General features: G+C 50.1%; 1 protein-coding gene and 1 pseudogene across 22 annotated transcripts in view; one reads left to right on the top strand and one right to left on the bottom strand.

Moving 5' to 3' along the window:
- Positions 1-27355, bottom strand: part of TACC2 (transforming acidic coiled-coil containing protein 2) — a 234999-nt gene that overhangs the window by 80327 nt on the left and 127317 nt on the right. For all 22 annotated transcript variants that reach the window (XM_015460758.3, XM_015460765.3, XM_015460769.3 and 19 more), the window contains one exon: positions 20006-20140. In XM_015460758.3, coding sequence (XP_015316244.1) covers positions 20006-20140 — 135 coding nt within the window. The remainder of the gene's footprint in view (positions 1-20005; positions 20141-27355) is intronic.
- Positions 21454-21554, top strand: LOC112444549 (uncharacterized; annotated as a pseudogene).

Raw genomic sequence — 27355 nt, 5'->3', positions numbered from 1 at the left:
TCATCCGCTCATTTTTTTCATGATACAGAAAAGCACCAAACCTTCCAAGTGTCCTGATCCGTAACAGGTAGGGGTCTGCTGCAATAACTAGAGAGGGCTTTGAAATGAGACAGGAGGTCAAATCCTGACCTCTCCCTCGTTTGGTGTGTGGCCTTGAGCCAAATGCTTGACGGTACTGAACCACTGCTTCCTCAGCTGGCAAGAGAGAGAAAGCATCTGTTTTGCAGAGTATTAGGAAAACCTAATTATATATATGAAATCCCGGGACCAGGACTAACTGGTGCTTGAGCCGTGTTAATTTTCCTTCCTTCTTTATTAGAAACATTTTTCCCTAAGCACAGCACCACATAGATAATGAGGGGGCATTGCAGCGAAGGGCTTTTATTTAGAATCTCAACAATCGTAAAGTTACGACCTAGTGACACTTCATTTGTGTGTCACTGACACCATCGCAGTGATGTTAACAACATGGCCAAGAACCAGTGGAAAAACAATCTGGATGCCGTTGAGGTCAATGCAACTGAAATCCATGCGTTACTAGTTTGTATAATAAACTTCTGGAAGAACTTTTCAGACTCTCATTTAAGACATTTGATGGTTTACTTTACACACAGTTCAAAACAAGCCTGGGGACTTCCTTGGCAGTCAGCAGTTAACACGACACACTTCCACTGCAGGGGGCATGGGTTTGATCCCTGGTCAGGGAACTCGGATCCCTGCATGCCACACAGTGCAGCCCAAAAATAATAATAATAAAACAAGCTTGGTTATCTAGTAATTCAGCCTACAGAAAAAAAAAAAGGAAAACGTATAAAACGTGGAGAGGGGGAGTGATTAGAGAGGAAAAGAGCCATGCTATGGACTGAGTGTATCTACCCCCAAAATGTCATATACTGAAGCCCTGATACCAATTTGATGGTATCCGGAGGGGGCCTTTGGGATGTAATTAGGTTAGATTAAGTCACAAGTGTCTAGCATCTCCGACTCAATGGACATGAATCTGAGCAAATTCTGGGAAACAGTGAAGGAGAGGGAAGCCTGGCTTGCTACAGTCCACGGGGTCGCAAAGAGTCAGACACGACTTAGAACTACAGCGACCAAAGGAGAAAGAGACACATAATCTCTCTCTCTGCCATTTCAAGGACACAGCAAGAAGGCAACCATCTGCACACCAGAAGCAGGGCTCTCTTTAACCCGACCATGCTCACACCCTGATCTCGGACTTCCCGCCTCACAACTGTGAGAAATCAACATTTTTGTTGAAGTCACCCGGCTCAAGTTCTTTGTGTTATAGCGGCCCAAGTGGACCAACCAAGACAGGCTGTTTAAGATACAGGGCTAAGGGACCAAGAATAACTAACAAGAAGGGAAAAGATTAAAAAAAAAGAAAGAAAGAAACAACTCTCCAAGTTAGACCAAGGAAATTCGAAACAATTTCAGGGCCATTTAACCCAGCTCCTGGGTTCTTGTTATCCACAGGAACCACTGATAGCTCAGAAACCACTGGCTACATCCCACTCTGGCCTGTTTACTGCCTCCAAATCCTCTCTTCTTCACCCACCCCCACCCCAAGTGATGGCCAAGGAAGCTAAATAATGGGTTTGCACAATAAGAAAGCACAGATTCCACCCCAAATTATTAAAATGCCAGCAGCTAGCCTTGCAATCACACATTCCCTAGTGTATTCAAACCTGCACTGAGCACTCACTTGGGCCAGGCCCTTGGCTGGAGCTGAGGCTGCAGACAACCTATCAGTGCGCTCTGCTTCATCCCGACTTTCCTTCCCAGACCGCTGCTTTCAGGGGGCCGCTCCTCCCTTCCTTACCGCCTCTTCACGCCCAGCTCACACTCCAGACTCTACCCTGGCCACCCTGGGAGGGGCAGAGGCCGCCACAACAGGGCACCTCCTCTCTCCACCAAATCAGGGATGCCCAGACTTTCTAACCATGGCCCTTGTTGCTAAGTCGTGTCTGACTCCTGCAACTCCATGGGCTGTAGCCCACCAGGCTCCTCTGTCCATGGGATTTCCCAGGCAAGAAAAATACTGGAGTGGGGTTGCCATTTCCTTTTCCAAGGGATCTTCCCAAATCAGGGATGGAACCTGCGTCTCCTGCATTGGTAGGTGGATTCTTTACCACTGAGCTACCAGGGAGACCCTGAGGTCCCTCCCTCTGTCGCCCTCTGGACCAGAGCATGCATATTCTAGGATGCTAAAGGTAGGCTAAGCCCACTTAGATGGGCTCCACTGCCAACCCTCCTACTGATGTCCCCAAATCATCCTAGAAACCTACATAAATCCAAGAAAGCACCCATCATTTCTAGAACAATTAGAGATTCCACATTTACTAGTGCACTTAGCATCTGCCTGGCCTATAGAAGATGAGTCTGTTCTCAAGTTACTTCCTGACACATACGTACCAGAAAGTTCAGCAAACTTGCCCAATCCTTGTAGCTGAGAGATAAGATATATGATACAGACTCTGAAATCCCACTCGAGTCCAAGGGACTGAACCACACATAGTCAGAAAGGGCAAGTAATTTGAAGCACCTCTGACACCCCAAGGAAAACACACTTAAGCGGCTTTATCTTTGCCTCCAGCCTCAAGGAAGTCTCCAGTTGCCATAGCAGCAACGCTCTACAAACAAGACCAATGGACCCCTGTGCTGCTAATTAGCCTGTGCACACTTGCTAAAAGAAAGTAGGTCAGATCACAGGAAAATCCATCTGGAGAGCACTGGGAATGTAAATACAGATGGAAAACGGGCCTGGGCAAGGTCCTGTTTCTTCAAGTCTCTCGCCTTCACCATCACGGGGCGGGGGGGGGGGGGTGGGGGGGTGGGGAGGGCAGCTAGTGGGGGTACTGCAGAGAGGCTGCACAAAAGCACGTGGACCTTCTCTTTAGGAAGCTGACCTTTCAATAGGCTCCAGCATCACCACCCGCTTGCAACTTGTTCCTTCAACTGAGACCCAGAAAGTCCAGCTGCACACCCCACAACTCCACCCAGCTTGTCACATGCTGCCTTGCCTAAAACTGCAAGAGCTGCGGACTTTCCTGGTGGCCCAATGGCTGGGACTCCACACTCCCAGTGCAGGGGACCCAGGTTCATTCCCCGGTCAGGGAATTAGATCCCACATGCCGCAACAAAAATCGAAGATCCCCACTGAGACCCGGCATAGCCAAATACATAAAAAGAAAAAATAAAAGACTGTAAAAGCTGGGAGCCGTTTGATTTCAGACCCGAGTTCAGGCCCATGTTCAGCAACCGTAGGTAAACAGAAGTGTGAGACAAGCGAAGCCGACCAGCGAGCAGGAGACCGGCCTGCAGGCCAAGAGTGGCACGCTGCTGGCACTTTATCCATCCAGGGTTTACGTTTGGGGTCCATTTTCCTGGGCTTTTGAAGACACAGCTTTTATGTCGCACAGCCTTGCTCCAAAAGTTGTCCACTGTCTTCAGTAGAAACTCCCAATTCAATATCCTGGCCTTGATCCCAACACTGGGTCCATCCTGCACTGGAGCAGGGTCCAGGTCCCCCGTTCCTCCTGTGCATCAGGGCCCAGCTCCCGGCCAGCTTCTACGAGGCGTAAGTCTCCTCCAGCCCACAGATGTCCCCCTCCATGTGCTACCTCCAGCACATTTTAGCTTTGGTGCTTTCTCGCCTCATCGGAATCTCACTGTATCCTGTGCCTGTGTCTGGCGTCCCTGCTCTCCGGCCTGCCCTGGCAAAAGTCTTCATTCTTACAATGAATAGAGAAAAGGGAGGAGCTTGTCAGGCTTCCCAGCTGGTTCAGTGGTAAGGAATTCATCTGCCTACACAAGAGATGCAGGAGACTTGGGTTCGATCCCTGGATCAGGAAGATTCCCCTAGAGTAGGAAATGGTAACCCACTCCAGTATTCCTGCCTGAAAAATCCCATGAATGGAGGAGCCTGGCGGGCTACAGTCCATAGGGCTGCAACGAGTCAGACACGACTGAGCTACTGAGCTCATCGTCAGATTCCCTCATTTTTAGATCTGACTGTCTTCTACACTCCAACATTGAATCTCATGTGGTCACCCTGGGGACTCTGAGTGGTTAACTTGGGTTGAAGAGCCAGCTCAGGTAGAACCCCATCTTTTCCAGGGTGCTCTTGCTCACTCTTTGAAAAGCGCTGATCTTCTATGCTTTTTTCACCTCCTTTACTATAGTTACACCTGAGATCTTTCAAAGATCCTTTCAAGCAAGGACCACTCCAACAGCTACTACTCTTCATGGGGGAAAAATTCATTTCTGTTATGATGCAGCCATGAAATTAAAAGATGCTTGCTCCTTGGAAGGAAAACTCTGACAGACCTTGACAACATATTAAAAAACTCAGACATCACTTTGCTGACAAAGGTCTGCATAGTCAAAGCTATGGTTTTTCCAGTAGTCATGTACAGATGTGAGAGTTGGATCATAAAGACAGCTGAGCACCAATGAACTGATGCTGTTCAAACTGCGGTGCTGGAGTAGACTCTTGAGAATCCCTTCGACAGCAAGGAGATTCAACCAGTCAAACCAAAAGGAAATCAATCCCTCAGATTCATTGGAAGGACTGATGCTGAAGCTGAAGCTCCAATACTTTGACCATCTGATGCAAAGAGTTGACTCATTGGAAAAGACCCTGATGCTGGGAAAGATTGAAGGCAGGAGGAGAAGGGGGCGACAGAGGATGAGATGGTTGGATGGCATCACTGACTCGATGGACATGAGTTTGAGCAAAAGTCCGGGACATAGTGAAGGACAGCGAAGCCTGCGTGCTGCAGTCCATGGGGTCCCAAGAGTCAGACACGACTCAGCAACTGAACAACATGATACAAGGTAAAGGCTGAGGATTTTGGTATTAGATCCAGGAAGGCAACCCAGAATGTGCTAGAAAAGGAATCAGTAAAGAGAGATAAGACTCATCTCTTTTTTTTTGGCTGCACTGGGTCTTAATTGTGGCATGCAGGATCCTCATAGCTGAATGCAGGCTCTTTAGCTGCAGTATATGGGGCTCTAGTTCCCTGACCAGGGATCGAACCCCAGACCCCTGCACTGGGAGGGTGGAATCTTAACCACTGGACCACCAGGGAAGTCCCAAGACTCACTTTTATTTTAAAATTAAGAATTCAGGATACATTTTACATCTCTGATTCCTACAAGAAGGAAGGAAAGCAAGCCAACACTAAAACCCAGGGCTACGCAAAAGTTAGGACAGCACTGTGTTAAGAAGTCTCATCACATATGAAAAAGAAATCAGTAACACAAACACCACATCCCAAAAGATTAAATAAAAGCCTTAAAATCCTTCTTTCTTTACCAAATAAATTCAGCTCTTTTGAGATGGAAATGGTAGAAGACACTCTTGAGATAACATTTTAGAAAATATATCCTACCCCATTTCAAGAAATGACTCAAGCTTGCAACTCAAGACAGCAAAAGAATCTTGAAAGAAAAGTTAGATAAAAGCCAGAGAGAGTGAGCTTACCCTGAAAGGACTTATCTGAGCCCTGGCTGGAGTCAGCTGCAGGCCTGGATCTAACTTCCCCAGCAGCCAAAGCAAAAAGGAAATCAACACTGAATATTCATTGGAAGGACTGATGCTGAAGCTGAAGCTCCAATACTTTGGCCACCTGATGCGAACAAGTGACTAGTTGGAAAGGACCCTGGTGCTGGGAAAGATTGAAGGCAGGAGGAGAAGGGGATGACAGAGAATGAGCTGGTTGGACGGTATCACCAACTCAATGGACATGACTTTGAGCAAACTCTGGGAGATGATGATGGACAGGGAAGCCTGGTGTGCTGGTCCATGGGGTCGCAAAGAGTCAGATGCGACTGAGCGACTGAACAACAACAACAAGCAAAAAGGGAAACAATCATTTTCAGTTACACAATTCATAAAACCTAGCGGATTTTAACGGCCGTTCCATGGATAAACAGCTTTTTGCATGATTGCCATTCTCAATATGTTCATTCCTATGGATTCTCCATGAGGAGATGGTGTATACAGTAGACAGTGCCTTCAACAATATCCTTCCACCAACACGACCTTCAGTTTCATGTGGCTACTTCAGCAAGCACATCAGCAGCTACCCAGCTCCACCACCAATTAATAAAATCAGAAGTTCTGGGAAGGATAGGGACTTCCCTGGTGGTCCAGTGGTTAAGATTTTGCCCTCCAGTGCAGGCAGGTGAGGGTTTGCTACCTGGTTAGGAGCTAGGATCCCACATGCCTCAAGGCCAAAAAACCAAAATATGAAATGGAAACAATATTGTAACAAATTCAATAAAACTTTACAAATGGTCCACATCAAAAAATGATATTGAAAAAATAAATGAACTTCCCTGAGGATATATTTCTGGTTGTCCCATCCTGCAGAGAGGGTCCCCTCATTTATGCTCCTGAAAAGACTCAAGTGTTTCTATAGTTACGTAAGGTGAAGGTTACAAAGAGGAAGCCAAGGTCAGCCTTGGAAGATGTTCATCAACAAAGCAGCCACTTCTGGACTCAGCTGTCCCTCACATCCTCCTGGCTTCACGAGTCCTTGCCAGTGTCTCTCGTTGATTGTGGGGAAATATACACCACCAACCGGAGAAGGCAATGGCACCCCACTCCAGTACTCTTGCCTGGAAAATCCCATGGACGGAGGAGCTTGGTGGGCTGCAGTCCATGGGGTTGCTAAGAGTCAGACACGACTGAACGACTTCACTTTTGCTCTTCATTTTCATGCATTGGAGAAGGCAATGGTAACCCACTCCAGTGTTCTTGCCTGGAGAATCCCAGGGATGGGGGAGCCTGGTGGGCTGCCGTCTCTGGGGTCGCACAGAGTCGGACACGACTGAAGTAACTTAGCAGCAGCAGCAGCATACACCACCAACAACTGCAAAGAAAACTGCAAACCTAGCAGAAGCTGCAGGACACCATGAAGTGGACGAATCTGACCCTGATGAATTGCTCAAAAGCCACCCAGAGCCATTGAAAAATGGCAATCTGTGAACAACTGAAGAGGAAAAACTCTCAAAAATGAGGAAGAAGGCAGCTTCCAAGATAGGACGTCCAAAAATGGAAAGAGCCCTTCAGAAAACTGCTGAAGCATGTATATTAAATGAAACATTTATGTTAAAACTGAAGCATTTATGTTAAAAGTGACTGTTCTTGAGATGCAGGAGTCAAGTGTGAAGAATATGTGAGTCTGAAAATCTGCCAGAAAAATATGGCCAAAATCCTTTGTTCATGCTAAGCATTAACATGTGGTTATCATTAAAGTCCACATTTTGTTAAATATAAATCATTTTCATAATTTTTTCACTTCTTTCTTCAACATCAAGGCCCAATCAAACATTTTCCACACAATCACCTTAAAAGTTCGACTCAGTAAGTGGATTCATGTCAAGTGGCCTTTCTCAGGGAACAGTTTTCTTTAGATAATCTGGACTCCTTCCTGTAGCTAATTTTATCAACTAAGTTTAAGATCACAGGCAAAACCAAACAGGTAGACATTTGGCCAAATAAAACTCCAACCTCCAGAGTGCAAGCTTCTGTGTAGAAATAGTGGAATTTCATTCAAGCCAGGGAGCAGAGAACCAACTGACTGGGGCCAAAAACATAACCAGTGAAATCCATCTTTCTTCCCAGAGAACTATTTCCAAGAAGAACCGAATATTGCAAAATCACTGTAAAAACATTTCAGTCCTTGTTAGAAGGGCTTAAATATTGTATTTGATTGGACTGTCGATGTGTTAATCCACAGAGTTCCTCTAGAGCTTACTACTGTGTACCAGGAATAAGAGGCCTTTTAAACAGAACATCCAGGGGTAAACAGAGAGGGAACCTCCCCGCTGCCAAAATGGACAGCAAAGCTGCTTTCCGAAGCCAGACTGGAGAAGCGGTTTGAGAAGTGCAGGTGCCGCCCGTCTGGACTCGGGGAGGTCTCTCCTCAACGGCACCACCGTGGCCGTTCAGCGGGGAAACGCTTCCAAGATGGAAATGCAAACAAGCGCGGCCAGAGTGCTGGACTCTGTGGCCCTTGCTTCGCTGGGTCCCTGGGACGCCCCCTGCCCTGGAGCAGCGGCCCCTTCAGGAGGGCGGCCAGGCTGTCAGCTAGTCTGGAATCACTGACTTCCTTCCCACCCCCGACGAGCGGTTTGACACAGAGCCTGACACGGGACTGCCCTACTTGTGAGCGGAGCAGTGGAAACCGAGCACCGAGGCCCAGAACTGCTGACTCAAGGCTCTGGGATAGAAGAGCAATCCAGAACGGCTGGGCCAGAAATAGCAGCCGTGAGCATCTTCTCAGAGATAATTAGCATAGCATCTGAGAGCAGAGTGGGTGAATGAGTGTGTGTGTGTGTGTGTGCGCGCGTGTGTGTGCAGGCATGTGTCTGTCTATCCATGTGCTGCTGCTGCTGCTGCTAAGTCACTTCAGTCGTGTCTGACTCTGTGCAACCCCATAGACGGCAGCCCACCAGGCTCCCCTGTCCCTGGGATTCTCCAGGCAAGAGTACTGGAATGGGGTGCCCTGCCTTCTCCATGTGCTACCAAACCCTAAAAATGCATCCTTCTTTTCATAACCACCCCCACAGGCCCTGTCTGTGTAATTCCCAAGGCACTTGCCTATCTGTCACTGGATGTAATTAGCTTTTAACTGTGCCTGAGGAAAAGGGATTATTTTTCCCCAATACTCAGATTTTTAAGAACTGATCTCTCCACGGGAAGACATTCTTTCCATGACAACAGACTGACCCAATTCTGCCTCATCCCATTGACCTTAAGAAAATGTGTGAGAGACATTTCTAGGTCTCCTGACAGCTTACAGAGGCTGATGACTTAAAAAAAGTTGAGTGCAGAGTTAAGTGCTTGGTATATTCACTTTTTTTTTTTTTTTTTTTTTTGCATCTCTTTACGCCATTAATCCAGAAAGACGAAGGGGTCCTACTTTATGTGAACATTTCCATGGGGCAGTGACTGTCCAGCCCAGGAACATGCCTCTGGTCCCCTAGCATCAGGGGTACCACAGGTTCCTGGTTTCTGGAAGGTCAGCTTCGCTCTCCAGAGGGGCCTGCTCTGACCCTTACAAACTAGGGTGGCCGCCTTCCCCAGGCACCCCCAGCACCCAGCTTCTCCTTACAAAGCAGAGGTCTGGGCCAGGTCCACTCCCGGAGGGCTGAGGCCACGCTTCCCACGTGCCCCACAGAATGCCCAGTGCTGGCACTCGGAGACCTTCAACAGCTATGGGTGGACAGATGGGTGGACAGATCTGTACTTAAGAGACACAGAGGAGAGAGGCAGAAACCAAAGTCCTTTCCCATGAGGCCAGAGCTGAAGAAGGATCAGCGGAGTGATCCCAAGGATGTATCTTCTCACTGGTATCCCATGCAAGTGCCAGCCCCGCCACCAACCTCATCACCCTCCTCGATGGCAAGTCCTGATTTCTGTGTGTGTGATACTGGGAGAGACGGCCAGGCTGGGTGCCCAGGAATGAGGTCTGACTCTTCCCCAGATACCTAAATCAAAAAGATGAGTGGGGAATGTTTTCACTCATCTGAATCCTTAAACTGACCCAAAGAAGTTACTTAACCCTCCTGTTTCTGTTTTCTCATCTGTGCAATGGAAATGATAATAATCGTACCTTCCAACCAACATGGACAGTGTAAGATTTAAATGAGATGATATATGAAAAGTTCTTAGTACAGCTGCACCAGGCATACAGCAAGTGCTCCATCCAGATTACCTGCTGCTGCAGCCGCTTTGTGAAAAAGTAAGTCACTGTGTCCAGCGGAGGACTCCGTGCCCCTGCTTCACTGACTCTTAACCGCATCTCTGGGACACCAAGCCCAGAGTGCCTCATTCCGGAGTCAGAAGCTGGCAGGCGTCCTGCAGGAGTCCTGAAGATGACCCAACCCAAACGCCTCCCACCTCAGTTTTGCTCTAGGAGCTTGTGACCTTAGGCAAGGCCCTGACCTCACTGAGCCTCAACTTTCCCATCTATACAGTGGGGACAATAAACGTGGGGAGCCGTGTTATGGAAACCTGAGAAGGCCTCAGATTCTGTGGTTTCACGAAGCCACCGGGGGATGATGGTGCTCAGTGAGATGGTTTTTAGACAGAGTCGGGGTCAGGGCTGCTGAGGTGGGTCACAAGGTGGGCAAGTCATCCCCAAGGAGCCAGAAGAAAACACCAGGGGCTCTGTGCTGGGTGGAACCATGTGGGCCCTACACCCCTTCCACCCTGAGCCCAGCCCGGGCAGGATGGGAGGAAATGTTGGGAGAGGGCCTCAGAGACCGGGAGGCTCGTCCAGGAGCTCCTGCCCAGAATCACAGTCCAGCCGGGAACGGCCACTCCTGCAGGGTCCCCTTCAGAAGAATGTGCCTGTGTCTTTGGGGGCACCACTGTATCCCCAGCCCCAGGCTTCAGGCCAGCCCACAGCAGAATGAATGAATGCAAGCCCGAAAGATCAACTCCTATCCTCCCCAATCCCATGGCCACTGCCCTAGTTTAGGCCACCATCCCCTCCCTTTGGACCATGGTAATAACTCCAGTGGTCCAGAGACTTCCAGCCTCTCCTCGCCATCCACCCTCTCCTTGGCCTCCAGAGACAGTTCCCCAGACTAAATCCGGTCCTGACTGTCCCCTGCTTAAAAAGAGGAGACAATCCTTTCACTTAGTGGAACTTCCCAGCCTGGCTGCAGATCTGAAAATCACTGCCACATCCTCCTCCTGGTCCCTCTAGGCTTCTCCCAACCTGCTGCTGGAAACTGTTGAGCCTCCCACCAGGCCTTGCATGTGTGGCTCTCCCTCCCCGGGGTGCCTTCCAGCCTGCTCTGCTGGGTCCTCTGTTCTCAACTCTGCTGGAGAGCCTACATGCTGATCACACTGTGTCTGTCTACCCAACAGCCTTCTCTGTCTGCCCCCGTTCTCCCAGCACCCCTGGGCATCAGGGGAGTTGATGCTGATTAAATGATAGCTCAGCTGGTAAAGAACCCACCTGCAATGCAGGAGACCCCAGTTCAATTCCTGGGTCAGGAAGATCCCCTGGAGAAGGGATAGGCTACCCACTCCAGTATTCTTGGGCTTCCCTTGTGGCTCGGCTGGTAAAGAATCCACCCGCAATGCGGGAGACCTGGGTTCGATCCCTGGGTTCGATCCCTGGGTTGGAAAGATCCCCTGAAGAAGGGAAAGGCTGCCCATTCCAGTATTCTGGCCTGGAGAATTCCACAGACTGTGTACAGTCCATGGGGTTGCAAAGAGTTGGCCACGACTGAGCAACATTCACTTTTCACCTACGGAGCACCAAGCGACATTTTTCACTGACCTCATTTACTCCTCACAGTTACCTCCAAGATGTGGGTACTACCCAGACTGATTTCACAGATGGGTCAACAAAGGCTCAGAGTGGTCGGGTAACTAACTTGTCCAAGGTCACACAGCTCACAGATGGGCCAGGAGCCCATCTCTCCGACTCTGTGCACCTTCCCCTATGCTGTGTCATACACGGGATATAGCATAGAATCCACCCAGGATGTGTGTGCTGAGTGGGCGGATGGACACAAACCAGTGGAGGACTGGATAGGGGGATGCCCAGACGGACAGATGGACAGAAACAAAGCAGAAGACACACTACAGGACCACTGAGACTCAGTGCACTCAGCACGTCCTGCCGCTCAGAGCATCGCGCCTGTGACTTCATCTCCTGAGTCAAAGTGTAACAGAAACAGACTCACCAACAGAGGCCCCCACAACTGGAGATGGGGGGCCCTGAGCTGAGCATGTCTTGACAAGGAGCCCTTCTCCCACTCTACCTCCCTGGGGTTCTGTCTCCTTCCTGGCTCCTCCTTCAATTCGGGGGTCTCCTTCTCCACCTGCTCCTGGCAACCACCCTTATGCCTCCTGCTGGGTCTGAGGGTCCAAAGGCATATCCTTGGTTTGGAAGAAAAGCAGCCCCTTGAAATGCAAAATCTACCATTATAAATTGGCAGCCAATCTAACATAGGGTCCGGGGCACCGCTGGGAATGGGGAGTGAGCTTGCAGGCTTCTCGCTGCCCTAATACCTCCTACCAAACCGGAGCTGGGCCAGGCAGGCCCTCACTGGCTCCGCAAACTTCCAAGGCCACCCCCTGCTCCTCACTAAGCCCCAAATCAGGTTGGACTCCCTTCCAGGCTTTGGAGAGGGTCCTGGGACTTCAGCCCAGAGCGGGGGTCTCCCAGGTGTGCCCCAATAAGCAGGATGAGGGGAGCGCTGCCTGGTGGGCCCCCAGAAACGGGAAGAAGAATTTGAGGGATGGAGCATGGGGCCCGCCCACTCCATGCGGGCTTCGCCCAGACTGGGAAGTCCACCTTCTGCTGCACTGAGTTTGGAGACGGGGTACCAGCCTCCCTCCCTCCCTGGGCTGCCAGGGCTGAAGTCAGTCAGGTATAGCTCCCAGATACGCCCGCCACAAACAATGGGAAGCCGAGCAGCTCACAAACACCGGGGCCTGTTCTTGAGAATGACTGAAAGCCGGGGAGGCCCAGGTCAGACGGCCTCTGCTGGTCCCGCCAGGATGGGGATGCTTGGCAACATAGCCATGCCCAGGCTGCCCTGCAAGAGTGGGTCTGATAGGCAGGAGAGTGGCTGAAATGGACCATGAGGCCGGATCAGAGCCCAGTCTGCTTGGTGCAGTGGCTCATCATCAGCAAACCCAAGAATGGTCCTGATCAGCTTCCCTGATGGCTCTGCGGTAAAGAATCCGCCTGCAAATGCAGGAGACTGGGGTTCGATATCTGGGTGGAGAAGATCCCCTGGAAGAGGACATGGCAACCCACTCCAGTATTCTTGGTTGGGAAATCCCATGGACGGGCTACAGTCCGTGGAATCACAAGAGTTGCACACGATAAACCACCACCTACAAAATGAACCACTGAGCTGTGAGTGGACAAATGAACTGGCTCTGTGTGCAAGGATGTGCAGTATTTCTCAAGGGGTCCACTCCCCAGACCTGGCAGGAGGAGGGGACCACCCTAGGTGGGGCCAGGGAGCAGGGCTTTCTGCTCCCTTTCCCGCTGGGCAAACCTCTCAAATCCAGGAGAAGGATTGACAGAGAGCCAAGAGCTCTTGGGGGCTGCTGATGGCAAGCAGGGGCTGGGGACATCTCACCAGACACCCTGGTGAGCCCAGACCGCCTGCCTCTCCCCAAACCCCTGGCTGCGTTCAGGGTGGCGTTTTTCAGGGATGTTGTTCCCTGGCCTTCCTGCATCAACATGGAACCAGCTTCCTCTTTGTAAGAAGCTCAGCTGCCACCCCCCACCCCCTGCCCCGTCTCATTCCTTCCGGACCATGCAGGCAGCCGTTGGCCAGGTTTCCAAGTTACAGTTTCCTCAAGGACAACCGTCCCCGGCAAGCAGACTGGGAGGTCAGCTCTCGTGTACTCAAGTTCACGTCTGCCTGGCCCACACGCCAAACACAGCAGGCTCTTTGCCACAAGCCCCCTGAGGTCCCAAAACCCACGGTCAGCGGTGGATGCCTTGGTTAAGAGTGAGGGCTTTGGACCTGCATTCCTGGAAATGCTTTATCTTTAGATGCTGTGCCTGGCTTCAGCCTCTCAAAGCTCAATTAATTGCTGCATAACGCCTTCCAAACAGCTTTAGTAGGTCAGAGTGTCTGCTGAGCACAAAGGCCACGGACAGGCCATGCTGCAGGAGCAAGGGGGGCCTGTCGGAGCGCTGCCACCTTGGTGGACAGTGTCCCTCCCAGGACGAGCTCAGGCAGAGTTGGGAAGCAGAGAAACTGAAGCTCTCTTTCCTCCTCCCCTCCCTTGGACTCTGTCAAAGTCACATCTGTTCTCCCTGAGGCTTGCGGCCTAATGATTAGCAGTGGGCACGGGGGAGGGGTGGGGTGGGAAAACCCCGGAGAAAAGCCATTTGCACTGGAAATGTGGGTTGATGTCATCATTTCCACAGCAGCCATCAGAAGCAGGGGGAGGCTGCAGGAAGTCACCCGGTGTGCTTGCAAGAACAGAACATCTGTCGATTCTGTGATGAGCTGTGCCCTGGGCTTTCTTTGTTAAGATGCCGCGTCTTGATGCCCTCCTGGTCCCCTCCAAGCCCAAAAAGGGGAAGACAAAGCCACTGCAGTCGCCTGAGCATGGAGTAAACACAGAAACACACAGAGCATGTGCCAGCTCCAGTGAGAGAAGTCTGGCTGGAAACGGGCACTGCTGGTGGTTTAGTCTCTCAGTCATGTCCGACTCTCTGTGACTCCATGGGCTGTAGCCCACCAGGATCCTCCGTCCATAGAATTTTCCAGGCAAGAATACTGGAGTGGGTTGCCATTTCCTTCTCCAGGGGATCTTCCCAACCCAGGGATCAAACCCAGATGTCCTGCATTGAAGGCAGATTCTCTACCGACTGAGCCACCAGGTAAACCTGGAAATCGTACTGATGAAGGATATATCTCTGAACCATGAGACCAGCGGGGACCTCGGACTCTAGCCTAGACCTGAATAACAACCTCCATCTCAGTGAAATGAAATCTTCATCTGTGCATTTTTGAAACTTGCTTTGAAAACTTCCAAGGACCCGGCAAAGGCAAAAAGACAGGATTTATGTGGATCCCTGGATCCAGGCCACAGCCCTGTTGTAAAAAGCAGCCATGGAAGGGGTGGAGGGTGGGGCTGGCAACCCTAAAGGCACAGCTGAGATGTACTTAGGGCGATGGGACCGCAGCTGCCCCCGTCCCATCCAATCCACTGGGCCAGGACACAGAGCCCTAAACCCTGGGGGCCCTGATCCACCCTGAAACCACTCCAGCCCTGCCAAGCAGCTGGAGAGATCCTTCAAAAATGCAAATCTGCTCAAATCTCTGCCTGCCTTGGGGCTTCTGGACCTTCTTAAAATAAAGCCCTAAGCGCCAACGGTTCAGTGGTCAAAGTTGAAACAACAATCTGAGTAACCAAATAAAGTAGTATTGTACTGTATAACTCATAAAATAGATGCCCTTGAGTCCAGAGTGATATAGCTAAATGACTACATACATTAATAAATGAGGGAGAAGAGACAAATCTCCCATATAAATTTCAAAAAATCTGTGGATAGATAATCCCCGTAAAAGAAGGGGTACAACGCTCCAATCTTGAGGTATGTCCACAGTGACTTCCTTCCAAAGAGGGCAACATGGGAAAGGGGAAAAAAGAGAAACTTGACAGTGGAGAAATCTGGCAAACACAGCCCCGGCCGAGCGATCAAGGTCAACACGCACAGGAATAAACCATGCTGGGAGTAAGCACGCTTGACATGATGTGATGGAAACGGCATTTAGCCTCTGTAATCTCCCTCCCCACACCCCATAAGTCTGATCAGAAGAAAAATGCCAGACAAATCTCAACTACGGGACATCCTACAAAACACCTGACCCGTCCCCTCCTCAAAATGAACATGGTCAAGGTCACCACGAACATGGTCAAGGTCACCACGAACATGAAAGTCTGAGAAACTGTCACAGCCGAGAGGGACCTAAGGAGACGTGAAGACTAAATGCCATGTCCTGTCTTGGATGGAGTCCTGAGACAGAAAAAGGACATTAGGAGAAAAAAATATGGGAATCGGAATAAACTATGGACTTGAGTTAATAATCATGTGCCAGTATTGGTTCACGAATTGTATCAAATGTACCATGCTATTGTTAAGGTGTTAGTATCAGGGGAAATGGTGAGTGAGTGAGTGATAGTTATGCGTGTGTAAATGGGAACTCTACACTATCGTCTCACTTTTCTGGTAAATCTAAAACTATTCTTAAAATAAATCCATTAGGACCTCCCTGGTGGCCCAGTGGTTGAGGATCCGCCCACCGATGCAGGGGACACGGGTTCAATCTGCCTGTGGTCCAGGAAGACCCCACGGGCCACGGGGCAGCTAAGCCCATGCGCCACAACCAGAGAGAAGCCCCCACTCCCTGCATCTGGAGAAAGCCCGCACACAGCAAAAAAAATCCAGCACACTCAAAAATAAAGAAATATTAAATAAATAAAAATTTTTAAAAAGAAATACATTTTTTAAAAATTCCACCAAGAAAAATTATAAAGCCCCCTAACCCTTCCTGAGCCACGGTGTGCCAACCACCTGCCCCGGTGCCCTGGGCCACCCCCAGCCCCACCTCCTCTACAAGACCCTTCAGCTTTGCTCCCGTCTCTATCTTTGAGGTTTCTGCAGAGGCTGCGCCTTGCCCTGCCCATACATAGTTAAGTCCGTTCAGCCTTCAGCTCTCAGCTTAGAAGTCACCTCCCCCAGGGAAACCTTCCCCAGTCACCCAGATGGAAAGAGGTTCCTCTACCACCCTGCACTGCACCCCTCTTCTGACCCATTCAAAACTACTTGCTCAGCTGTCTTCCCCAGAGAGCTGTAAGAGCCACGGGGCAGTGCCTGTCTATGGCCCAGAAAACCCCAAGTTCATACTACTAAACCCTCATATACATGAATGAATGAGATTCAGAAGCAACCCAAGAAGACTGGCTCCCAGGAATAAACCTCAGGGGTGAGGTGAACCAGATGCGCCTTGTGTGCGAGGTTTAAAATGTGGAACCCAGGTGACCTCAGGGCGGGGACCCTGAGCAGATGGGTTATGGTACCAGACTGTACTTAGGGTACAGCCTGGATGACTGTACTTACAGTACAGTCTAGATGACATAGTTGTTTTGGGTGCAGTTTGTGTGTGTGTGTGTGTGTGTGTGTGTGATTCCATCAAAAACTTACTCCAGCCCTTGGATAAGCTTGGTTCTTTTTCTTTTTATGTTTCAAATTTTACTTTTTTAAAAGATGTAACCTAAAGGTAGAGGCCACCCCGAGTGGCAGGTATGGGCTGTCATAACTTTTTTTTAAATTGAGATATAACTTATTGACAGTGAAATTCATCCTTTTCAGATGTAGAGTTCCACGAACTTTGATATGTAGCCTCCACAACCATCAAAACATGGAACATTTCTATCGCCCGCTAAAGATCGCCCATGGCCTTCCGTAGTCAACTCCCAAACCCAGCTCCCAGCCCTGGCAACCACCGACATGGTGTCCATTCCTTACAGCTTTGCCTTTTCCAGAATATCAAATAAATGGATATTCACACAACATGTAGTCTTCTGAGCCTGACCTTTCCCACTCAGCATAATATAGTTAAGATTCGTCTATTTTGTTGCACGAATCAGTGGTTTGTTTCTTTTCATGCCGAGCAGTAGTCTATAGGATAAATAGACCAGAATTTGTTTATTCATTTACCAGCTTTACCATTTACCAAATGGTAGACATTTGGGTTGTTTCAGTTTGGGGGTGATTATGAATAAAGCTGCTATAAACATACAAGTTTTTAGGTAGATACATATTTTCATTTTTCATGGATAAATATCTGAAAGTGGCTTTCCTAGATCGGATGATAGATGTGTGCTTACTTTTTAAGAAACTAAAGGGCAGACTATTTAAGAAGCTTACTTCTTTCTTAAACACATTTTTATCAAGCACCTACTATGTCCAAAGGCAAATCAAGAGGGTCTCCCCACACTCCCACGAATGATCGCTCATGCAGTCTCACCACCAGAAGCCAGGCTTCCCAGACCTTTCTCGCTCAGCCTGAGGCCAGCAGCAGTAGATAAGGCAGGGCCCTGGAACCAGGAGGGGTAGGATGAGGTTCCTGCTCTGCCATTAAGGAGTGGAGGGATTGCGGATAAATTATCCCACCCATCCCTCTGGGTCTCCAGACCAACAGAGCAGCAGGTTGATCTCAGGAGATGATGGGAGGGAAAGAGCTTCTACTCCAAGATGCACCATCCAGGTAAGAGGGACTCCGGACTAGCTCCATCCCCACCTACTGCCTCCCCAGCAGTAGACTTTCTGAGGTCACAGGCTGCCCATTCACAACACATCACGGTGTGTTTAGCTCTACACAAGAAAAGGCTGTCCAAGCACATTCTTCGGAGGACTTAGTAGCTAAGCAGAAAAGTTTCTAATCAGCATCAATTGTTTTGCATGAAACAGGATTTCTGACTACTTGCTGTGAGGGTTAATTTTAAGCGTTGACTTGGCCATCGTACTCAGATATTTAGTCAAACACCACTGTAGATGTCACTGTGAAGATATTTTTTAGATGAGTCGTTATTGTTCAGTCACCCAGTCCTGTTCGATTCTGTGTGACCCCATGGACTGCAGCACACCAGGCCTCCCTGTCCCTCACCATCTCCCGAAGTTTGCCCAAGTTCATGTCCACTGCATCAGTGATGCCATCAAGCCATCTCATCCTCTGACGCCCTCTTCTTCTTCTGCCCTCAGTCTTTCCGAGCATTAGGGACTTTTCCAATGAAAGTAGCATTTAACCCAGTAGACTTTGAATAAGAAGATTACCCTTTATAATGTGGATGGACCTCACCCAATCAGTTGAAGGCTTTAAGACAGAAAGAATGAGATCCACCAAAGAAGAGGGAGGTCTACCGGGACATGGCCTTTAAACTCCAGTTACAACATCAGTTCTTCCCCAGGTCTCCAGCCTGCTGGCCTGCCTTGCAAATTTTGGATTTGCCAGTCTCCACATTTGTATGAGCCAATTCCTTAAAATAAATTTCTCTCTAAAGAGGCAGTGCGTGCTAAGTCGCTCAGTCGTGTCTGACTTTTTGTGACCCCAAGGACTGTAGCCTGCCAGGCTCCTCTGTCCATGGGATTCTCCAGGCAAGAATACTGGAGTGGGTTGCCATTTCCTACTCCAGGCTAAAGAGGCAGACCTCAGAGGTATTATAGGTTTGGTTTCAGACCACCACAATAAAGAAAGTATCACAGTAAAGTGAGTCACAAGAATTTTTTGGTTTCCCAGTGCAAAACAATTATTTTTATACTATACTGTAGACTTGGGAGAAGGCAATGGCACCCCACTCCAATACTTTTGCCTGGAAAATCCCATGGACGGAGGAGCCTGGTAATGGCACCCCACTCCCATACTCTTGCCTGGAAAATCCCATGGACAGAGGAGCCTAGTGGGCTGCAGTCCATGGGGTCGCTGAGGGTCGGACACGACTGAGCAACTTCACTTTCACTTTTCACTTTCATGCATTGGAGAAAGAAATGGCAACCCACTCCAGCGTTCTTGCCTGGAGAATCCCAGGGATGGGGGAGCCTGGTGGGCTGCCGTCTATGGGGTCACACAGAGTTGGACACGACTGAAGTGACTTAGCAGCAGCAGTAGACTAGTAAGTGTACTGTACTATGTGTAAAAAAACCAATGCACATACCTTAATTAAAAAAAAATATTGCTAAAAAATGCTAATCAGTGAAAAATGCTAATCACTGAGCCTTCAATGAGTCATAATCTTTTTGCAATAGTAACATCAAAACTCACTGATCACAGGGACTTCTCTGGTGGTCCAGTGGCTAAGGGGCCTGGGTTCCATTCCTGGTCGGGGAACTAGACCCCACATGCTACAGCTAGAAGTCTGCATACCACAACTAAAGATCCCACCTGCCACAACTCAGGGCCAGCACAGGCAAATAAATAAATAAAATAGGTAAATATGAAAAAGACCACTGGTCACAGATGATCGTAACATATATAGCAGTGAGAAAGTCTGATGTGGCATGGAAACATGAAGTGAAAAAACGCTGTTGGAAAAATGTCACTGACAGACTTCTCAACTCAGGGTTGCCACAACCCTTCACTCTGTAAAACTCAGTATCTGCAAAGCACAATAAAATAAGTTATGCCTGTATATGTGAATATATATCCTATTGGTACTGCTTCTTTGGAATATGCCGACTAATACTAATACTAATACACAAAGGCTCACACAGGGTGTCCCCTCTGTTACATGGAGAGCTTGCTCGCAAGGGTAAACTTCAGATCAACCACAGGCCAAACAATCATACATGGCATCACGGGTCCAAGCTGTCAATGCCTTCTTGGCACCCTCCTAAATGCAGATCCCACAGGGCTTATGGGACAGGGACGGCCAGGCCCCTCCTCTCTGGGGGCAGCAGCTAGGAGGGAGGGTTCTGTACAATACCTGCTTAAGTCCTTGGCCAGACGTTGGCAGGAGGGAGTGGAAGCTTCGACTCCATCACCAGCTGGGACGGAAGGCAAAGATGCGTATTCTGAGGCTGGGGCAGTGAGATCCACACGGGCAGCAGCTGGGATGGTGCTGGGGACACAAAGGGAGAATTATTCCCAGTGGAACTCGGCTCATTAATGGCACATTCATCAGCCCCCCTCATCCCTCCCAACCCACCCACACACGGCGTGGGGTATTTAAAGACCCAGCACACTGCTGGCCGGGGCACCCCACAGAGTTCCCCAGGCCTCTGCTTAAACAGAGTGGAGGGGCGTGCATCCTCCTGTGCAGCAGCCCCCAGGCCAGGCCGTGAATCCCCCTCCCCACCGAGGCTGCAGCAGAACCCAAGGTTTCTTTGATGGAGCAGCTAGGGTGTCAGAACACTCTGAATTTTGTGTGTTTGTTTCATAGGATCATTTCTAATTGCTTTTTAATAGGCAGTGAATCTCTCCGAGTTGAAAATTAAAATACAATTTTGCAAACTCCCCAGGACTTGCCCCCACAAAATCTGAGGCTGAGAAAAGTCAAGGTGGAGTGGCTGATCAAGGAATCAGCGGTAATCAAGGAAACTGCACTAGGGATCTTTCGGGATGCCTTTTCCCTGGTGAAGGTGTTTCAGAGCAGAGCTCTGTCCCTGGTTCAGTGGGTGAGTGCCCCCTGCTGGACACACAGGGAAACGCCGGGAGTGCAGGGTGGTCTCCAGCAGGTGGGAAGGCAGGAAGGACCTGCAAACAGGCCCTTGGAGTCAAAAGGCACCAGGCCTGGAGCTCAAAAGAGGTTTTCATTTTCCCCTCTGGCAAAATCAAGACGAGCAATGCCGCCCACAGACTTCCAGGGAGGGTCAGCCCTCCCAGCCTCTCCGGCTGTCCAAACGGCTGTCCGGGGTGGGGCTGGAATTAGAAGGGACTCAGCACCAAGAGCCTGAAGCCCAACCAGAGGTCAAAGCTGGGGTTACAAGTTTCACAGCCTCATGGCGGGGACTCATTTCTTCCCTGTGGGTGTGAGTTCCTGCAGGAAGCTCCCCCACTGCAGGAAGGTAGGAGGCTTGGCCTTCCGTGTCAAGGTTCTGCTAATCTCCACCTCCTCCAAGTCCACCTACGAGGTGGCTTCCTGGCCTGAAGGACGCAGCCCCGACCCCTGCCCAGGCGAGCAATTCTGAGTCCTGGCTTGGTCTTCACTCATCAACAGCTATAAAAACAGCAGCAGCTCAACCTGGCTGAGGCCCGGTCCTACATGCTTGATCCTGGGTGCCCAGGCATGAGTGGCTCTGTTCTACGTGCCTGATCCTTGTACTTAGTCCTGTGTTAGAAGCTTTACATATGTAACCTCAGGAACCCCTACAACAACCTCTGAGTCATATGCCATCATCCTCGCTCGACAGAGATTAAAACTAAGCTCAGTACTTGCTTTGGCAGCATGTACACTAAAATTGAAATGATACAGAGGATTAGCGTGGCCCCTGTGCAAGGATGACACGCAAACCTGTGAAGCGTTTGAAATTTTTGAATGAAGAGACTAGCATGGAAACATATACAAATACACAGCCAGTGGGAATTTGCTGTATGACTCAGGGAGCTCGAAGGCTTCCCAGGTGGCACCAGTGGTAAAGAACCCGCCTGACAGAGCAGGAGACATGAGGCGTGGGTTCAATCCCTGGGTTGGGAAGACCTCCTGGAGGAGGGTGTGACAAACTACTCCAGTATTCTTGCCTGGAGAATCCCCATGGACAGGGCAGCCTGGGGGGCTACAGGGCATAGGGTTGCACAGAGTCGGACACCACTGAAGCGACTGAGCACGCACTCACATACGCAGGGAGCTCAAACCAGGGCTCTGTGACCACCTAGAGGGGTGGGATGGAGTGGGAGGTGGGAGGGAGGTTCAAGAGGGAGGGAACGTATGTATACCCCTGGCTGATTCATGTTGATGTATGGCAGAAACCAACACAACATTGTAAAGCAATTATCCTTCAATTAAAAATAAATAAGTTAAAAAAAAAAAAACAAAAAAAAAACTAAGGCTCAGAGAGGTGAGGTCACTTGCCCAAGGTCACAGAGTGGGAAGTGGAGGCAGCATGTGAATCCAGACTCTGAATCCTTAACCACCTCCATGTCTACTTTCTAATGGACTCCCCAGCACACACCTGGAAGCCCCTAACTCCTCCTCAGTGACACGATCACAGGGACTTGAAGACCACTAGGAGACTGAATACCTTGAGGACAGGGGCTGTACCTGTCAAGAGTCATCCCAGTAGCCCAATGTCTAGCCGGGCCACCACCAGTACGCACTCAGACAGGCAGAGGAAGAGCGGGGAAGGGGTCCCGAAGGGCTATGACCACGCAAGGTTTGGGGAGCAGGAGCAGAGCTGGAACCTCCAAGACCTTCGCCCCTGGGCCTCATGGAAACAAGGGGCAGAACAGACCTGAGAGTAATGACCTTGGATAAGCCCAGAGCAAGGCAATCCACACGTGAACAAAAATTACAGTGAGTTCGTGGACAGGACCAGCAAACGTGCAGAGTGGGCTTGCAGACAGCACGATGCCTCCGCCGTTCAAACTGCTGGTTGTAACAACATGGGCAGTGGCTGAAATATTTTGTAAATGTACGTGCTCAGTCACGTCTGACACTTTGTGACCCCGTGGCCTGTGGCCCACCAGGCTCCTCTGTCCATGGGATTTCCCAGGAAAGAACATTGGAGTGGGTTGTCATTTCCTTTTTCAGGGGATCTTCTCAACCCAGGGATCAAACCTGCATCTCCTGCGTTTCCTGCATTGGCAGGCATATTCTTTACCACTAGGGCCACCTGGGAAGGAATCTCATAAAAGAATGACTCAAATGAATAGTGCAAATTACTGGGGGCTGTTAAACTCCTTAAGAAAGCCATTTCACCGTCTGGAAAGTGACATTTATTCCTATTCTAAGAAGTGAACAGGCGACTCACAAAACCAAACTCCTAGTCTAAAATTTATTTTCTAAAGAAATTACACTGGCCAGGCCCCTTTCTCTGCACACCCCTGAAGATCTTATTTTGCTGTCGTTCAGTTGCTTAAGTTGTGTCCGACTCTTTGTGACTGCATGGACTGCAACACACCGGGCTTCCCTGTCCTTCATCATCTCCTGAGAATTTGCTCAGATTCATGTCCCTTGAGTTGGTGATGCTGTCCAACTATCTCATCCTTTGCCACCCTCTTCTCCTTTTGCCTTCAACTTTGCCAGCATCAGGGTGTTTTCCAATGAGTTGGCTCTTCGTATCAGGTGGCTTGGAGCTTCAGCTTCAGCAACACTCCTTCCAATGAATATTCAGGGTTGATTTCCTTTAGGATTGACTGCTTTGATCTTGCAGTCCAGGGGACAAGAGTCTTCTCCAGCACCACAATTCGAAAGCATCAGCTTTTCAGCACTCAAGCCTTCTTTATGGTCCACTCTCACATCTACACATGACTACTGGAAAAACCAGGGCTTTGACTAGACAGACCTCTGTCAGCAAAGTGATGTCTCTGCTTTTTAATACGCTGTCTAGGTTGGTCATAGCTTTCCTTCCAAGGAGCAAGCGTCTTTTAATTTCATGGCTGCAGTCATCGTCCACAGTGATTTTGGAGACCAACAATATAAAGCCTGTCACTGCTTCCACTTTTTCTCCTTCTATTTGCCATGAAGTGTCTTATTTAACGCAAACCGAGGACAGGTGACGCGGTTTGTGGTTCTGCACTTTACGACTCCCATCACAGTGCAAGGAAAGGTCTCTGTCTTTGAAAACGCTGGCAGAGGGCAGGCTCTTCGGGCTCAGAAGAAGGCCAGGCCCGCAGGGGAAGCACAAAGGCCATCTCCTTGTGATGAGGATGCCCCGAGGCTGACTGTCCCCGCCCCTGAGAACGCCCTGGGGTCCCCTCAGCTCTCTGGCCAGGAGACCAGGGTGACTGCCCCCTCCACCCTTCACTCCGTTGGCACCTGATCACCAGGGCCACACCCGTCCTGCATTTGCCTGTTCCCATCAGCTAAACGCACCAAACAAATGACTCAACAGCTCTCTTAAGAATGACGGCACCCTTCCCTCCTGGTCTGCAGCCTGCCCTTGGCCCAACTCCAGAAACAGGAAGGTCAGGTCCCAACAGGGAAGGACTCAGTTACTCACGAATGAAGTTCTGGCACGTGGCACCAACTGATGCCTCCCGACCCCATAGAACTCCTCCTCTTCCCTCCTAACCCTCCTCCCCTCCCCAATTTCTCCCCAGCTTGGCAAGTGGCCCCACCAGCCATCCAGGTCCTGGACCAGAAGTTGAAACTGCCCTGGACTCTCCCCCCTTCATCACCCTTTGTGCTGAGTCACCTCCTTTTTCCTTCTAGAATCTGCCCTCTTTGTCCCACTGGTCCAAGCCAGCAGCCTCTCTGAGCGGGGCTCCGGCACATCCTGCTTTTTGTCCCCTGCATCCATCTCCCCCAGACACCAGAATGCCCCACCCTGAGTCCTGATGAGGTCCTTTCCTTGCCAGAAGCCCTTGCCCACTTTCCACATCTTACGTCTAACAGAATGCAGGTGAAACTCCTGGGCTTCAAAAGCTGGGGCTCCATCAGCCTGCCTCTGTTCCCTCCCAGGTTTACCTTGGCACTGTCCTGACCCCACCAAGCCAGTCTGGGGGCTCCTGGTAGTTTCTTGCCTCTGTGTCTTTGCCCCTGAATCCCCGCCTACCTCTCTCAAATCCCCTCCTGTGCTAAGTGGCTTAATTGTGTCTGGCTCTTTGCGACCCTATGGACTAGTCTGCCAGGCTCCTTTGTCCATAGTATTTTCCAGACAAGAATACTGGAGTGAGTTGCCATGCCCTTCTCCAGGGGAGCTTCCCAACCCAGGGATCAAACTCACATCTCCTGTGTCTCTTGTATTGGCAGGCAGGTTCTTTACCATTCGTGCCACCCAAGAAGCCCTCCTAGCACCGCTCCTAGCTGACCCCATAAGAGAGGAAGTGCCCCCAACCCCCGGCAGGGGTAATGATGTCCGCCCTGCATTGCTGGGCTGGGCTGAGCCTGGCTTCTGCATCTCCTGCTGTTTTCTACTAACTCATCCTCTTCTCCGACTAGAGTCTCGGCCACAGTGGTCTCTCCAGCGCCCAGCACAGAGCCAGGCCAGGAGCAAGGATGAAACACCGAGCAGCTCTTTCACTCTTGCCCCTGGCCTCCCAAACACGAGGGCCACCGACAGTGGGACAACTGTCCTCTCTTCTTGGAATCCCAGAGTGCAACCAGCTTGAGGTGGGACCAGCAACATAAGCCGCAGGAATGCAAATGAAAGCAAAGTGAAAACGCAGGGCCCTGCATTCCAAAAGGGTTAGACTTTCAGGAAGGTGATGGCAGAGTGTTGAACCAAGCACGGGGCCCCGGGCAACTGCCCAAGTCACATGCCCTTGAAGCCAGCCCTGGTTCTGGCCTCCGAGGGAAAGCTTTCATAGGTCCCCCTGCCTGGAAAAGCCTCTTGAGCTGCCAAAGGGCCATGCTGCTGGAGCAGAGATGGGAAGCAGTTAACCAGGTTGGCATTCCCTTGCCAGCTCCTGTCCACTGAAGCCTCCCTTGAGCAGCAATGACTCATCTTAGAGACCTCATCCCCAGGGAGTCAGGTCCTTTCAGATGTCCAGTTCCACTCCCAACCTCAGTGGGAACTCAGGGACAGCTGCCAAGCCCAGCACTGAGGAGGGCAGCACCCTGAGACGGGGTGCACAGTGCATTCTCAGGTGGCTTCTGCAAGATGCTTACGTTCACTTGCCCTTGACTTCTGTCCTTATAAAACAGGCCCGGAACGGGACTGTGAAGGCCCTTCCAGTTTTAGAAGTCCACTAACCCCTTTTCCCATTTAAGGAGTTAATCAATATTTCCTGTGGAATAACAAAGAAACTGAATTCAAATTCTTGTCAAGTTTTTGTATTTTTTTTTAAGTTTTTGTATTTTTGAAAGATGCAGGAAACACTGATTTAATTTAAGCCCTCGCTTCCTTTTTTTTTTTTAAGAGAAGAGTTGACCCCCAAAAAGGCAAATAAACTCACCATACTGTTAGCAGACAGAAATGGCCTATTGATCAAGGCATCTTTCCTGAGAGGCCCAGCTGGACAAGACCTCTGAATCCTTCCCGACACAGATCCCTGGGGAACCACTACTAATGGGTCAGAGCTGGTCGTCCCTGACGCAGGACCTCACCAAGGTCGGCACTACCAACAGCTGGCCCTGTTAACCGTGAGGGATGCAGTCTCTGCCTGCAGAGGACCAGAGAACACAGAGGATGTTGCTTCGGGGCTTGCACTCAGCCCGACAGTCCTCCAGGCCCAGCTGTAGTGATTTGCTGTCACCAACTGTTGTCTTTTGAGTCCCTGTTCAGGGCTTTTGAGTCCTTCTTGGCAGACCCCCCACTGACCTGATAGCAGATTTCATTTCGGAGAGCGGCTCGAGTTGCCAAGTTAAGCCCCTGTCCAAGGACAAACACCAGACTGACCTGGCTGTCACGGGAGGGTGATAACAGCCCCAAAGATATGAGCGGAGCGTATCACGTCCTGTCGGGCCAGATGGGCGGCAGCATCTTATCTCCCATTTCACATCGCCATCTGGAAGGTATTAGCCCAATAGCCCCTTCCTCACAGGCCCCTTGATTTTATTCTTCTTGAATCCCCAAGCGCACACGATTACGTAATAGGACAAGAGCTAAGGCCAAGACTCGGCTCAGACTGAAAGCGCGACGCAAGCCAAAGGAAAAAAAGCAATTGGAAATTGCTGGCTTAGCGAGCTACGCTCAGTCCATAGGAGCACCAGACAATCAGTCCAGCAGAGGCCTGGGGTTTGATACAAGGAGTTGCCGAGATGGGAGTTCCAGGATCGTCCTCCTTCGAGACACAACCACCGAGAAGTAGCCAAGCCAAAATGAGAAGGTGCCCAGAGACGCTTGCGAATTGGCTGGAAATTCCAAAGCAGGCACATCAAGAGATCTCTAGTTGCCAGCAGCAGCCCACGTGAGCATATACACAGCCCCTAAACACCACTGACCTTCAGATGTCCAGCTGGCTGTAGGCTGGCTTCGCACATGTTAACCCTGAGCTGGCTTGTCAATTCTGACCCAGCATGTTCATACCCTTTTCACAGAGCGAGTCTGTGCTCAGAGGGGAGAAATTAGTATTAAACTTGGCTGAAGCAAAACTTAATCAGGAAGGAAAATATTAACTAAAGAAAAAGTCGTAAATACCGTCCCAAGACCACAAGAGGCTTTGATCTGGGTTGGACCATCCAGCCCATTAATTCCCACCATTGTCTTTCCCAGTCCTTTGCATCCTTTCTCCA

Source organism: Bos taurus, chromosome 26 (assembly GCF_002263795.3).
Source record: "Bos taurus isolate L1 Dominette 01449 registration number 42190680 breed Hereford chromosome 26, ARS-UCD2.0, whole genome shotgun sequence".
NCBI classification, from domain to species: Eukaryota; Metazoa; Chordata; class Mammalia; order Artiodactyla; family Bovidae; genus Bos; species Bos taurus.
This window is presented reverse-complemented; position numbering and strand designations above follow the sequence as displayed.